The 12542-nt window shown below is 41.3% G+C and overlaps 1 protein-coding gene across 5 annotated transcripts in view; it reads left to right on the top strand.

Annotated features, from left to right (window-relative positions):
- PLCB4 (phospholipase C beta 4) overlaps nt 1-12542 on the top strand; it is a 384175-nt gene that overhangs the window by 294721 nt on the left and 76912 nt on the right. For all 5 annotated transcript variants that reach the window (XM_074346931.1, XM_074346929.1, XM_074346932.1 and 2 more), the window contains 5 exons: nt 3405-3513; nt 7403-7613; nt 8613-8706; nt 11076-11155; nt 11701-11785. In XM_074346931.1, coding sequence (XP_074203032.1) covers nt 3405-3513; nt 7403-7613; nt 8613-8706; nt 11076-11155; nt 11701-11785 — 579 coding nt within the window. The remainder of the gene's footprint in view (nt 1-3404; nt 3514-7402; nt 7614-8612; nt 8707-11075; nt 11156-11700; nt 11786-12542) is intronic.

Below are 12542 nucleotides of genomic sequence, written 5' to 3'. Positions count from 1 at the left end.
ATGACGACGATAACCAAGGATTAGCTTTATTTTCTTGCTGCTGGTAGTCTTTCCCTGCCTCACACATTTGCTAGGATCGCATTAGAGCTAAACTTGATTTTTCAAATTTATTTACTTTATTCTTTATTTTGCAGTTGGAAGAATGTAAGAAAGGGCTCAAGATCTCTTCCCATTTACAATATCTTTATTCTTTAATGCACCAGCAAAGAGTGAGGTGTTCAATCCTATGAGGAAGCCTACCCTTGCCAGTGATTCTTTTATCTTTTTGTATCTCTTTTGAATATTACTCACGTCAACATCTATATCCCCCAGAGCTGCTTGGATGGAAGCCAGTTGATGTCATTTCTTAGTAAGAGTAAGGACATTGTAAAGAAAGTGTGTCCGTTATCTCCTCATTCACTTGGGCACAGTTCTGTGACCTGTGGTCCAAAGCCATTTAGCATCGTATTTTACAAAGCTCTGGACATCACGGGTGGATGCCTTTAGTACATTGCTTCCCCAAATCCCAGCTGAACACCCAGGGTCTCTTCCTCAGAGCTGTGAAGCATTTGCCCCACAGGGCTTATGTCCACATGGAAATTTTCTGCAACCTTATTACACTGAGATTACCTGGAAATAATCTTTCTGCTCTTTTTTTTTTTTACATAAAAATTATATTTTTGTGACTCAACACATTTTACCACTGTTTCCTTGCCTTTCGACTATCCAAGTATGCTTCCCCTTTTTTCTTTTTTTTTTTAATCAAAGTATAGTTGATTTAAAAGATTTCAGGTGTACAGCAAAGTGGTTCAGTTATACATATAAATGTATATTAGAGATGTGCTTCCTTTTGGGAACGTGAACATTTTCAGGAAAGCAAAAGGCTAAGTTGCCTGGCGGAGCAGATGCAAAGACAAATGAAATGTCATACTGTCTTCTGTTAATGCTTATTTGCTGCAAGTGTAGGAGACAGGATGATGGTGGTACATCCATTTTAGAACTTGGTTTTCCTGGCTATTTGCTCCTGGTAGATGGGTGTTCTGGTGAACGTCATGCCCTCTGCTAAATTTTGGGGGTTAGTTGAGAGGACATCTCATTCGTTGAACATTCTTCTATATTCTGCTATTTTCCTGTAGGACTTAGGGACTTTTTTTTTTTTTACTAATAGGCAAATATATTAAGATGCATACCTTTCCATGTGAGTAATGCTTCTTACATTTGAAACACCTGACAAGCTCAATAAAACACAGATTTGTGGGTTCCACCCCAGAGACTCAGATTTGGTGGGTTTGGAGTGGGGCCCAAGAATGTCCATTTCTAACAAGCTCCCAGGTGAGGGTGACGCCCCTGCTGCCATCCACAGACCACACTAGGCAACACGCGGTAAGAACACACACACCCATGTCTGTCAAAAGCACCGAGAATACCTGGCTTCTCTCTCCTCCTCTCCCTAACTTTGTTTCTTCTCTTTTCTCTAGCTGAGCCTCCCCTTTCTCTCCCTTTTAAATTCATATGGATTTGCCCCATGATCTCCATGAGTCCAGAATACTTACCAAAGAGCATCCCTTGAAATCAAAAGACTTCATTTTAATAAGGAAGAAAACCTTATTATTATAGTGGCCAACCATGAATGTAACTGCAGCGGGATCTAAAAAGCCCCTTTTCACGCCATGTCCACCCCCTTCCGTGCTGTTATTTACAGAGACGGAAGAGGAAAGCGCCAAGAAAGTTTGTCCATTTGTTTGTTTTTGTTTTTTAAACAGTGCATTCTCACCAGAGGGGTGGTGCTTGTCATTCCCTTGGGTAGCTGGCTCTGGGGATGCATGACAGCCTCCGTTTCCCAGACACCATGTGTTGTAGCATGCCTTCATCTGCCTGGCGTTCCATGGCCCACCGCACGGTCTCTCTGCAAACCCCAGGACTTCTGTTCTTTATGGTCTCGAGGCCTGTTATTCATATAATAGCTTCTGCTCTCGCCCATGCATGGATGTGAGCTGTTGTGAGCTGTAATTTCTTAGATTACAACAGAAGCATGCTTCATTGGGACAAACTGACAAAGAGATACTGATTCCTTAGACGTTAACAATCCTACCTCGATGGGGAGCTGGGAGGACCAGCACACGTGCTGGGAGGAAATTACAGCAGGTGTTCTGTTGGCCAAAGGCATTCATTTTGTGTGCCCCTCCCCTTTTCAAATGATCATTTCAAAACAAATGGGGAAGGGAAATCCATATGAACTTTTAACAATTGTTTCTCAAATACTTTCGCAATAGCGCTTTTCAAAGTCTGTGCATATATTTGGGTAAAGAGTTGTTGCCAAAGTTCTAACTGTTTTGACCAGGTTTTGCTTACATCTGCTTACCTGCCGTTACTCCCCTGAAGTTTGCTTTCTTTATTTGATGGATGTTTGGTCCTCTAAACCACCATGAACAATAAGGAAGTTTAATGGACCATGACCTCCAGATATGGAAAGATAGACAGGTAGATACACACACACACACACACACACACACACACACACACACACACACACACTCACACAAGATTGTAGCTGAATCAGTAAATTGGACTCTTCTCCATCATTGCTGTAAAGTTAGGATGATAGAATTATCAAAATAGCTTTGCTCCTGGTGTCTCATAGATGTATTATAGCACCAGGATTTGGAAAGAATGACATGACCAACCTCCTAAGTGCCTTCATTATTTTTGTCCTTTCTGCTCAGAGAATTGCCTCAGGGCAAACCAAGTCGGATTCCATAGTGGAAGAGACTTACTGAACTACCGACATATTAATACAAATTTTCATATTGTTTATAGCGTGTAAATATCCTTGTGCTGATTAATTTTCATCACTATTACAATGGGTTCATTTTGATAAATATTTACTCAAGAGAATGAAGTTTGCAGTGCCCAAGAAACATTTTATTAACGTAGAAAGATACAGTGAAGATGAAATTATATTTTCCTGTCTAACTAGGGTTTTGGAGGGTTTTTTTTGTTACTGCTTTTGGTTTGGCATTTAGATTTCTATATTATATATTTAGGTTCATTTTTATTTTTGCTTTTATTTATCTTTTTTTTTTTTTAAAGATTTTTGACCTCACTTTTTATAAACATGATGCCAAATGTCTTACCTGTGGTATGGGAACACCACACCATTTTTCTGTCTCCATCAAGTTTTGAAGGGGGAATAAAAAGTATATTCTGTAGTCTCCCTCTCCAGTTCAGTGAGAGGAACCAACAAAATACTATGAAATTTGGACCTTTTTGAAGTATATTTTAGGGAGAAAGACAGGAGGAAAGTACAGTCGTATCTTTGTGACTATAAACATGATATTGTAGACACATGTTAGAATACTCTAGTGAGGTGTGACGGCCCAAGGATGAGAAATGCCAACCTAAATGGAGTTATTTTCTCATCACAGCATCAACGAGATCCTCGGTTGAATGAAATTTTATTCCCATTTTATGATGCTAAAAGGGCCATGCAGATCATTGAGATGTATGAGCCTGATGAAGATTTGAAGAAAAAAGGTAAGAAAAGTGAAAAAGAAGAGAATTTTTGTTTCTTTTTTTTTAAAAAAAAGCAAGAATATATGCAACTTTTAAAGCCCTTGGACTTTCTGTTAAAGGTCCCTTGAAATGCTTCGGAGCTCTCTAGAGGCAAGGATTGATAACGGACTGATTTTTTTTTTTGCCTGGTTCAAGTCAGTATAAATTTTACCTTATGCCAGATTTGTCCAGGCTGCCTGAAGCATAATGCTACATTTATTATTAAAGCATAGTGGTATTTTCCCCGTGTACGTTCTTATAGTAGCTCTCTGTCAGTGCTTAGTGCTTAAAAAGTAACAATGCCAATTATAGTCTCTGTTTGCAATCTTTCAGAACGATGGCATTTCCTGTAAAAATGTCCACCTTCTTTTTTCTCCCTTTAGTTTTGGCAAGCCAGCTAAATTTCCTACATGATTGGAGGAGCCCTTTTGCTCACCTTTGACCTCTGATATGGAAGATAAATGCAATTGATATGAAATTAGGTAGGAATCAGTTTAGCCAGCTGTTGGGGTTTCTGAGCCTTTGCCGCTTTCAGTAAAACTTTGGAAACAATGTGTCATTCATTCCAACATTTGAAAAGGGAAGGGACAGAGAGGAAATTTAAGATCAGTCCTTTGTAGCTGTGGGAAACACCTGCCAAGGATGGCGGGGGGGGGGGGTGTGATGCCAATGGAACTGGACAGGGAGTCCCAGGAGGTACCTGAGCTGGAGCCTCTGGCCCTATAAGGAGAGTGAAGGAGGTTTAGGGGAAGTTCTCTCTGTCCCATCTGCCCAAGTGTATCATCATAGCCTCAGTTCCTCCTCCTTAGAATTAAGGGTTTTTGTTTGGGGGGGTATTTTTGGTATCTCAGTAATGAGGCTGAAAGGTTTATACATTCTCTGGACCCACCTAGAACCTGTTCATACGCATGCCTGGCCCACCACACCCTGTGCCCTCACCCCGATATTCTGATAAATTTTTTCCCTTGGTGATCATCATCCATTTACACCTTCCTGCTAGGGTCTCAGATACCTACCTTCAGCAAGGCAGCTTCATTACTTACCTCTCTATCGGTATTCCGAGTATCATCGTTAATTCCACATTGCACATGATGGAAGTGAAGGGAGGAGTGGCTTGGTAGAAAATCTAGCACTTTGCAGCAGTGGAAAGTGATGTGATTTTTGTTGCTACAGTGTGACCTTAAGCAAGAAACTCTATTCCTGGCCCTCAGTTTCCTGGCTTGTAAGATGGTGGGGTTCATACAGTCATCCCATTAGAATTTCTTTCTCCTATTTTCATTCCTGAAAGTTTATAGAGAACTGACGGGGTGCCAAGCACTGTGCTAGATTCTGGGGATTCAGAATTCAGTAAGGTAGTTGTGATCTGTTGAAGGAGGAAGACATATGACTCGGCGGTGCCTTGGCAGTGTGGTAAATGTTATGATAGAGGTGTGTCTTTGATTATTTATAAAGTCCTTCCAGGTCCTAAAAGTCTGACACATCTCAAAAGCATAATAGCTTCACCATTTTAAATTTTAAAGTCTGTCATTATCAAGTATGGGAGAGAATGTGATACAAAAGGCATTCTTATAAAACTCTGCTGGGAGTGGAAATTGTACAAATAGCTGCCTTGATGAAATATTTTGGCAACAATAAAGCAGAAAATATACCTCTTCTACAGCCCAGCCTCGCCACTTGAAGGTATGTCCCCTAGAGGATGTCCTGTGTGTTTCCCAGGTCTGGGTATCAGGGTGGCCCTGCTCAGTTCTCAGATCTCTGCCCATCTGTCCTCACTCCTTGAGTGAACTCACCCAGGCCAGTGGCTCGAAGTGTCTTCTTACGCACATGACTTTCAGATTAAACCCTCCACTCCTAACTTCCTTCTTAAACTACAGACCTGTAGAATTCTTCTCTTGGATGCTGAGCGGGCTTTCCAAATATATATGTACCATGCACTGATTCTCCCTATCCACACACCTGTCTCCCAGCCTAGAAAATGGTACCATTATTCTTCACACAACTTTTCATGCCAAAATTCTTGGAATCTTCCTGGACTTGTTTCATTCTTCCATATCACCCCTGACCCATCAGCAAAACCTGCAAGATCTATTCTTGAAAATAAATCCTGAATAAATCACCTCTTACCCTCTCCATCCTTACTAGACCATCCGAGCCTACATCATCTCTCCCTGGACAATGGCAGTTGACTTCTATCTCATCTTCTTCTCCTACCCAGTGCCCTACAATTCATGCCCTACAGGGCAGCCAGAGTAAACCTTTTGAAACCAAATCTAATCATGACCTTCTTCCACTGTTCAAAACCCTCCAAGGGCTTCCCAGCACACTTGAGAATAAAATCCACAGTATTTAGTGAAGACTAGAGTCCAAATGATATCACTTTGGATTTCTCTGCAACCTCATTTCCGGCTCCCTTTCCCCTCCATCACCTACTCTTGCATCAAGGTCTTCGCACTTGCTGGTCTTCTGCCTGGGATGGGGCGTCCCCCAGGCGTGCATGTGGCTTGCGGTCCGCGCACGAACGTGACCTCATCAGAAGGGCTTTTGCTGGCCACATATCTAACATGGCATCCTGGTCATTCTTTTATCGCTTTCATTCCCTGTTTTGTATTTCCTTTTGGAACTTTCATAATATTATTTTTATTAGTTAATTTGTTCTCTTACCCATAACATGTGAGTTTCATGAAAGCAGGACTTGTCTGTTTCTTCTGTCACTGCATCTCTCACAGTGCCTTGGAAAGTATGAATGTATGTGCCCAAGGAGATAGACACACAGATTTTTATTGCAGTGTTTTCAGTTATAAGTTGAAATGACTTAAATATCTATCCACAGAATGATGGGGAATGAACTGTGGTGTATTCACATTTGGACTACTCGACACTCTACACACTGCATACTACTACTATATGTATATGTTACTCAGTGAAAACTAAGCGAACAAGGGCTACTTATATTAACTGGATAAGTCACAAGAAAATAGAGGGGAAAAATAGCAAACTGCAAATGCAAACAGTGGGATAACAGCTACATAAATCTTGGAATATTCAAAACTACCAATTTTTTGGATGAATGTGTATGTGGCAAAGTTACAAAACTATTTGGGGAATGTTAAACACAAAACCTAGGGTAGTGGTTGTCTACCTAGGAAAAAAGAGATGGAACTGAATGGAACTGAGGTGGGGCACACAGTGTGCTTCCCTGGCATCTGTAATTATGTTTTCCTTTAAAAAATATAAAGCAGATGCAGTAAAACGTTAAGGTCTGACAAGGCTGTGCCGTAGATCCTGGCTGTTTATCACGCTGCCATCTGTGCTTTTCAGTGAGCTTGGAATCAGTTTATCATTTGCAAATGCTTCAGTAAAAACAAGAAACTGAGGCTGTTGACAGTTGACAGAAAAGGAGAAAATGCAGAAATACTGATGCCTCTCGGGCAGTCCCCTCATCACAAGGGTGTGACTGACACGAACGGTGGCTCTTGGCGGCATGTTTCAATGACCACTGAGTACTTGTCTCCCCAGTCCCACATCCTGTTTTTAGATGAAACAGAAGAATTGAATTATTTAATCCAGAAAGGCCATTAATCCCTTCTCCAGTCTGGCTCCTGGTGCTGCACTTTTGAACTTAGGGGACTGAGTGCTTTGCCACCGTGGGTGTGAAGTCAGATGCCACCTGTCTGTGAGATGCATTGGGTTACTCATAATATGCAACTTGGGTATTTCGTTCAAGTTCTGAAAGATGAAGGTTCTTGGGAAAGAGACTCTGAAGAAGTGTTTACTCCTCCTGTTGAAGCTGCTCTCAGATTCCGTGAATAAAGCATGAGGTGTGTGTCTTCCGAACCATAAGTCTACTGTGATCTTCTTTTTCCCCCTCCAGGCCTTATATCAAGTGATGGGTTCTGCAGATACCTGATGTCCGATGAGAATGCCCCAGTCTTCCTGGATCGTCTAGAACTTTACCAAGAAATGGACCACCCCCTGGCTCACTACTTCATCAGTTCCTCCCACAACACGTATCTCACTGGCCGACAGTTTGGTGGGAAGTCTTCAGTGGAAATGTACAGACAGGTCCTCCTGGCTGGCTGCAGGTCAGAAACTCCAGGCACTCTTTGTTCTTTGTGTATGATGCTCTTCCATCAAATTTACTTTTCTCTGAAAAAATAAGAAGCAGCATTCAGAGTGAAAAGGGCATTTGTCCTTCTCCTTTGTGGATAATGATGGTCATTTAACCTTGAGAAAGGAAAAACAATGTCTATTACCCAAAGGTTTAGAGTTCCCCTATGAGTTGAAAGATGTTTTATACTGTAAATTTAAAATGTTCCCCCCAGACTGCAAAAGAAAATAGCGTATTGTAAGAAGTCATGCCAAGTTTCCCGCTGGTCCTAGGCACTTTCAAATTTAGCTTTATTTAATGTTAAAAGTTATAAAGTTTCATTCTCTGACAGTAAAGATGATTTTAAATGGTTTTCATTGAACAGAAATTAGGAAATATTTGAGGTTTAAAAGACAGCAAAAATGCTGAAAGTGAAAAATAAGAAATGTAATTAACATTATGATTTTTTTTCTTGGTGATCAATAACCAGCACTTAATTTTTTAACTCACTATTTTTTGTGTGTATGGAAATACTGCAAAAGAAATTAACTGCATCACTTCATCTGTCTCTGAAGACTGGAGTGTGAGTCACTGAAACCAAGAGAACATTTTCATTTATGGCCAAAGGAGTATCATCCCATCTGACAAAATTTGTAAAGCATCCTTTGCCATCATCTAAAGCCCTGTCTGTATTTAGATTTTCCCACTTGTCCCAAAGTTGTCCTTAATTACAGCTGCGTTACAACTAGGGTTTCCCCTAGAACCACACTGGTTGTTACATCTCTTAAATTCTCTTAATCTCCAACAGTCCCTTTTTGATGACACCAACCTGATGCGATTTGAATCTGAATCCTCCACGAAACAATGATGTCCCTTCATTCATTCCATTTTCTACTTCTATAGAAAGCAACTTACTTTGATGGCTTTTCTTTTCATTTGTACACACACTGTTTTGTTGTAAAGGTTCAATGTTGTAAAACCACTGTGTTCCTAGATGTGTTGAACTTGACTGTTGGGATGGAAAAGGTGAGGACCAAGAACCGATAATAACTCACGGAAAAGCGATGTGTACAGATATTCTTTTTAAGGTAAGTTTTACAATTAACTTCACTGTAGCCTTTTCCAAACTATCGTAGAAACGGAGATGGAACGGAGAAAACAAATTATTCATTTTCTCCAGCCTCTTACCTTCATGTTCCTTTCTCCCAATTTTGCAAAGAAAGTCAAGAAAACAATGTTTTCTTCACTTAATATCACCTTCATGCTACTTTTTTTCTGCTTTCATATGGTGACGAGGCCATTTAATGAAGTTTCTCTGGCAGAATCTCCCTTCTTCCACTTATTTTCAAAAGAGTCTCTTATTTTCTTGTCTGTTTATTTTGCTTACTTTGCATTATTCCTGAAGGACTTTGAAAGTGGGATAAAAAGCTAAATAGAATATGGGAAAGAAAACATTATAAACAGTGCATGCAGGTAAGAAATTAAGACAGTGAGATTAGAGTTTTATGAATGCTTGTCAAGAAATCCTATAAACTGTCAAGGCATACCACAAATTGGGCTCCAGACTTTCTAGAATTCAGTTCAAGGAGAGAAACATAATTCACGGGATTTGTAAAATACAGAGTAGTTGATCCAGAGAAGCAGTTATTCCCAGTACTGACACCAGACAGAAGTTTCTCCCCTCAAGGTCGTCCCAGAATGTAATCCACAGTTTTACAAATTGGTGTTTCAGTCATGGCTTTTTGGTGATGTCTCTGTACAACTTGAAGGCTGGTTTCTTAGAAAGTTCCTCAATGTGCTCTAGTGATGTCCTGCCAAAAGGCAAGTTAGAAAAAAAATGCAATTCTGTGGTTGGCCAACATGTCAAGGACATTGATCACTGTCGGTTTTGTATAATTCAGAAGGGTTCTTGCAGCCTCTGGAGTGATGGTTCTCAACTGCCGACACGTGGAAAATCACCAGAGGTGTTTTTAAAAACAGATGCCTCAAACTTGTACCCATAACACTACATGTAGGCATATCATCCTCTTAGAATTCAAGGTTAGACTCCCTGAGAAGTGTCGAAGGTATGTTCAAGTGGGAAGCCATGAGTTTGCATAGCCAGCCAAACTGGCAGGAAGGATTGATGCTCTTTGCATAGAATTAAGGAGCCTAATAAGGAAGCTTAAGCTGAACTAAGACTGTTCCCCCTCAGCTTGGAGGTGAGCAAAGGAGAACCACAGCCGGAGCCGAGGTTTTCCTACGGGAGTAACTCTTGGTCAGCTCAAGTGGACAATCAAGGTCACTAGGGAATTGACCCAAGACATTTTCATCTGGGAAGAAACTTTAAGCAAGAATAGCTAAAGGCCCACCTTAGCCATAAGAATGCCCAATAAAATACTCCACGGTTGTCTAACCTGGGCCATTATCATTTCAAGTGGACTTGCCTTGACAACAGTTGTTAAATTATCTTCCCAGCTAACTGAATGATGGGGCCTGCCCTGTGCTTAACCATAAACCAGTAAGAATTGGAGGATGATTACCAGATAGGAAGCTCTGGTTTTGGAAGTGTTGGTCTGAAACCAGGCTTTCTAAAGCTAAGCAGAGAGCAGAGCCAGCCATGTGTTGAGAGACGGTGGTGGGGAGGACTTGCTTCAGTTTAATCCAAAGTCATTTTCAAGTGACCAAGCTCTCAGTTCCGAGAGAGACCTCCAGCACACTTCCCTAGTTTCCCTTCACAAGAAGAACCCCTGCCCTGGTGACCCCCCACTTTTTTCTAATACAAAAATGTCACATCGATTCATAGGTGTCTTGATAGATAAACAAGAAGGTCCTATTGCATAGCACAGGGAACTGCATTCAATACCTTGTAACGGACCATAATGAAAAAGAATCTATATATGTGTATGATTGAATCACTGTTGTACCCCAGAAACTAATGCATCGTAAATTGACTATACTTGAATAAAAAAATTTGTAGGAGTCTTCATCAAATTAATAGAATGTAGCCCAAGTCTGGTTCCCAAAGGCAGAGGAGAGTCCTACCAGTCCTTAGGATTTTACGATGCATTTCTCCTCAAGGCAGGAGGAGGGGAAGAGAGGGGGCCATCGTGAAAATCTCTGTGCAGAAAGCTCACCTGCTCCTCAGTGAGAAAGGTGAGTTCTGAACCCATCTTGGCAGATTCTTGAGCAAGGAACTGCACTGCCATTGAGGTGACATGTCTCGTCAGTAAATAGCACCATAATTTTGGAGAAGTAAAAGATAGCTTTGGGAAAAAAAAAAAAAAGTATCATTAACCAGGAACTGTGCCTGAGTCCAGCCACAGCGGGGCTCAGCCTGCAGAGGTAAATGGGTTCTCCAGGTCTGAGCTGCCACAACTAACTTTTCGGAAACGCTCAAATTAATAGTCTGCAGTTGGTTTCAGGTGCTGTAATTTTTTTTTCTCTCTTCTCTCCTTAACACTCTTCATCTTTAAAGGATGTTATTCAAGCCATCAAGGAGACTGCCTTTGTCACATCCGACTATCCTGTCATTCTCTCCTTTGAAAATCACTGCAGGTACAATGATCCATTCTACTCTGTCTCTAAGTGGGGTTTCCTCATCCTCAGTCCCCACTCCTGCTCTGCGTCTTTTTAAATAACCGAAGTTTCTTCTGTGGAGTGGTGTGTACACATAGACTTAGGAAAAGACAAAGAAAGAAAGAACCCAAACTCTCCCCCTAACCCCTCAAAAAAAAAAAAACCAAAACCCGAGTTCTCTGAATGTGTTTTAGAAATGCTCCCTCTAAACTAAAGGCTAGAGATCAGGACACCTTGTTCAAAGTTCCATTGAGTTGTAAGATCTGGCAGTGTATTTGAAATCAGACTTGATGAGCTTGAAAGGCACTTTTTATTCTGCTTCCCAGTTCTCAGTTTGAGGGCAGAATCTACTTTTGGAACCACCCTGTGCTGTGTGACAGTGCATCTCCCGGTGGCTTCAGGAGGACAATCGAGCATTTTGCAGAGCGGGAGCTTTTAATCACCTAGGGATGGGTGTTTCTTATTCTTAACCTGGACAGTTCATGGGCATTTGGATTTTATAAATGTCGGTCCTTTCTCTCCAGCAAATACCAGCAGTACAAGATGTCCAAATACTGTGAAGATCTGTTTGGGGATCTCCTGTTGAAACAAGCACTTGAATCCCATCCAGTAAGTATTTTTAGCAAACCGTATTTCTAACATGAACGGATTTGTTTTGAAATTCACTTCTGAAGGGTCAAGTAGTTCTGGAGGGCTAATGCTAAAAGATCTTCATATTTATTGAAATTCATTGGTATGGAAAGCTTTCATCGTGCTTCAGAGGGATGTGTCAGGAGAGACTTAAACATCTGATCCAGTTTAATTCAGAAAATCGTGGGGTCTTTATGGTTTCTGAGGTCTCGGTCCTAAAATTCCATAGGGTGGTCTCTGGCCAAGAGTCTAAACGTGCAGGTCATTCTCAACTTCAGTTCCATTTAGAATCACCTGGGAGGAACTCTTAAATGTACCTTTGCCACAGCCCTGCTCAGAGATTCTGATTCAGTTGATTCAAGGTCAGCCTGGTCGTGGTGAGCTTTAAAAGCTCTCCGGGTGAAGCAGATGTGCACCCAGCGGTCAGCACCCACGGGAGCCTGTCGCTCTGGAGAGTTCTGGGATCAAGTCTCAGGAGCCTGAAGTTCAAGCTCCCAAGTCCAGAATAGACTCTTGGGTGATGTTATATGCACGTTTTTGAGCTTCATTTTTATAACTCCTCATCGCGTCATCAAGCAAAGAATCTTTAACCCCTGCCCCATCGATAGGCTTTGTGGCGTCTGTGGACTCATTCTAACTGCAGACAGTTTGGGTTTGGGTTTTTGTATACAGTCATTCCAGAGGGATATCAGCTTTCTACAAGGATCCACAACCCCTAAGTGGTTGAGGTCCCCTG

This window comes from Camelus bactrianus, chromosome 19, assembly GCF_048773025.1.
Source record: "Camelus bactrianus isolate YW-2024 breed Bactrian camel chromosome 19, ASM4877302v1, whole genome shotgun sequence".
Lineage (NCBI taxonomy): Eukaryota > Metazoa > Chordata > Mammalia > Artiodactyla > Camelidae > Camelus > Camelus bactrianus.
The sequence above is the reverse complement of the archived record's forward strand: the minus strand, read 5'-3'. Positions and strand labels throughout refer to the sequence as shown.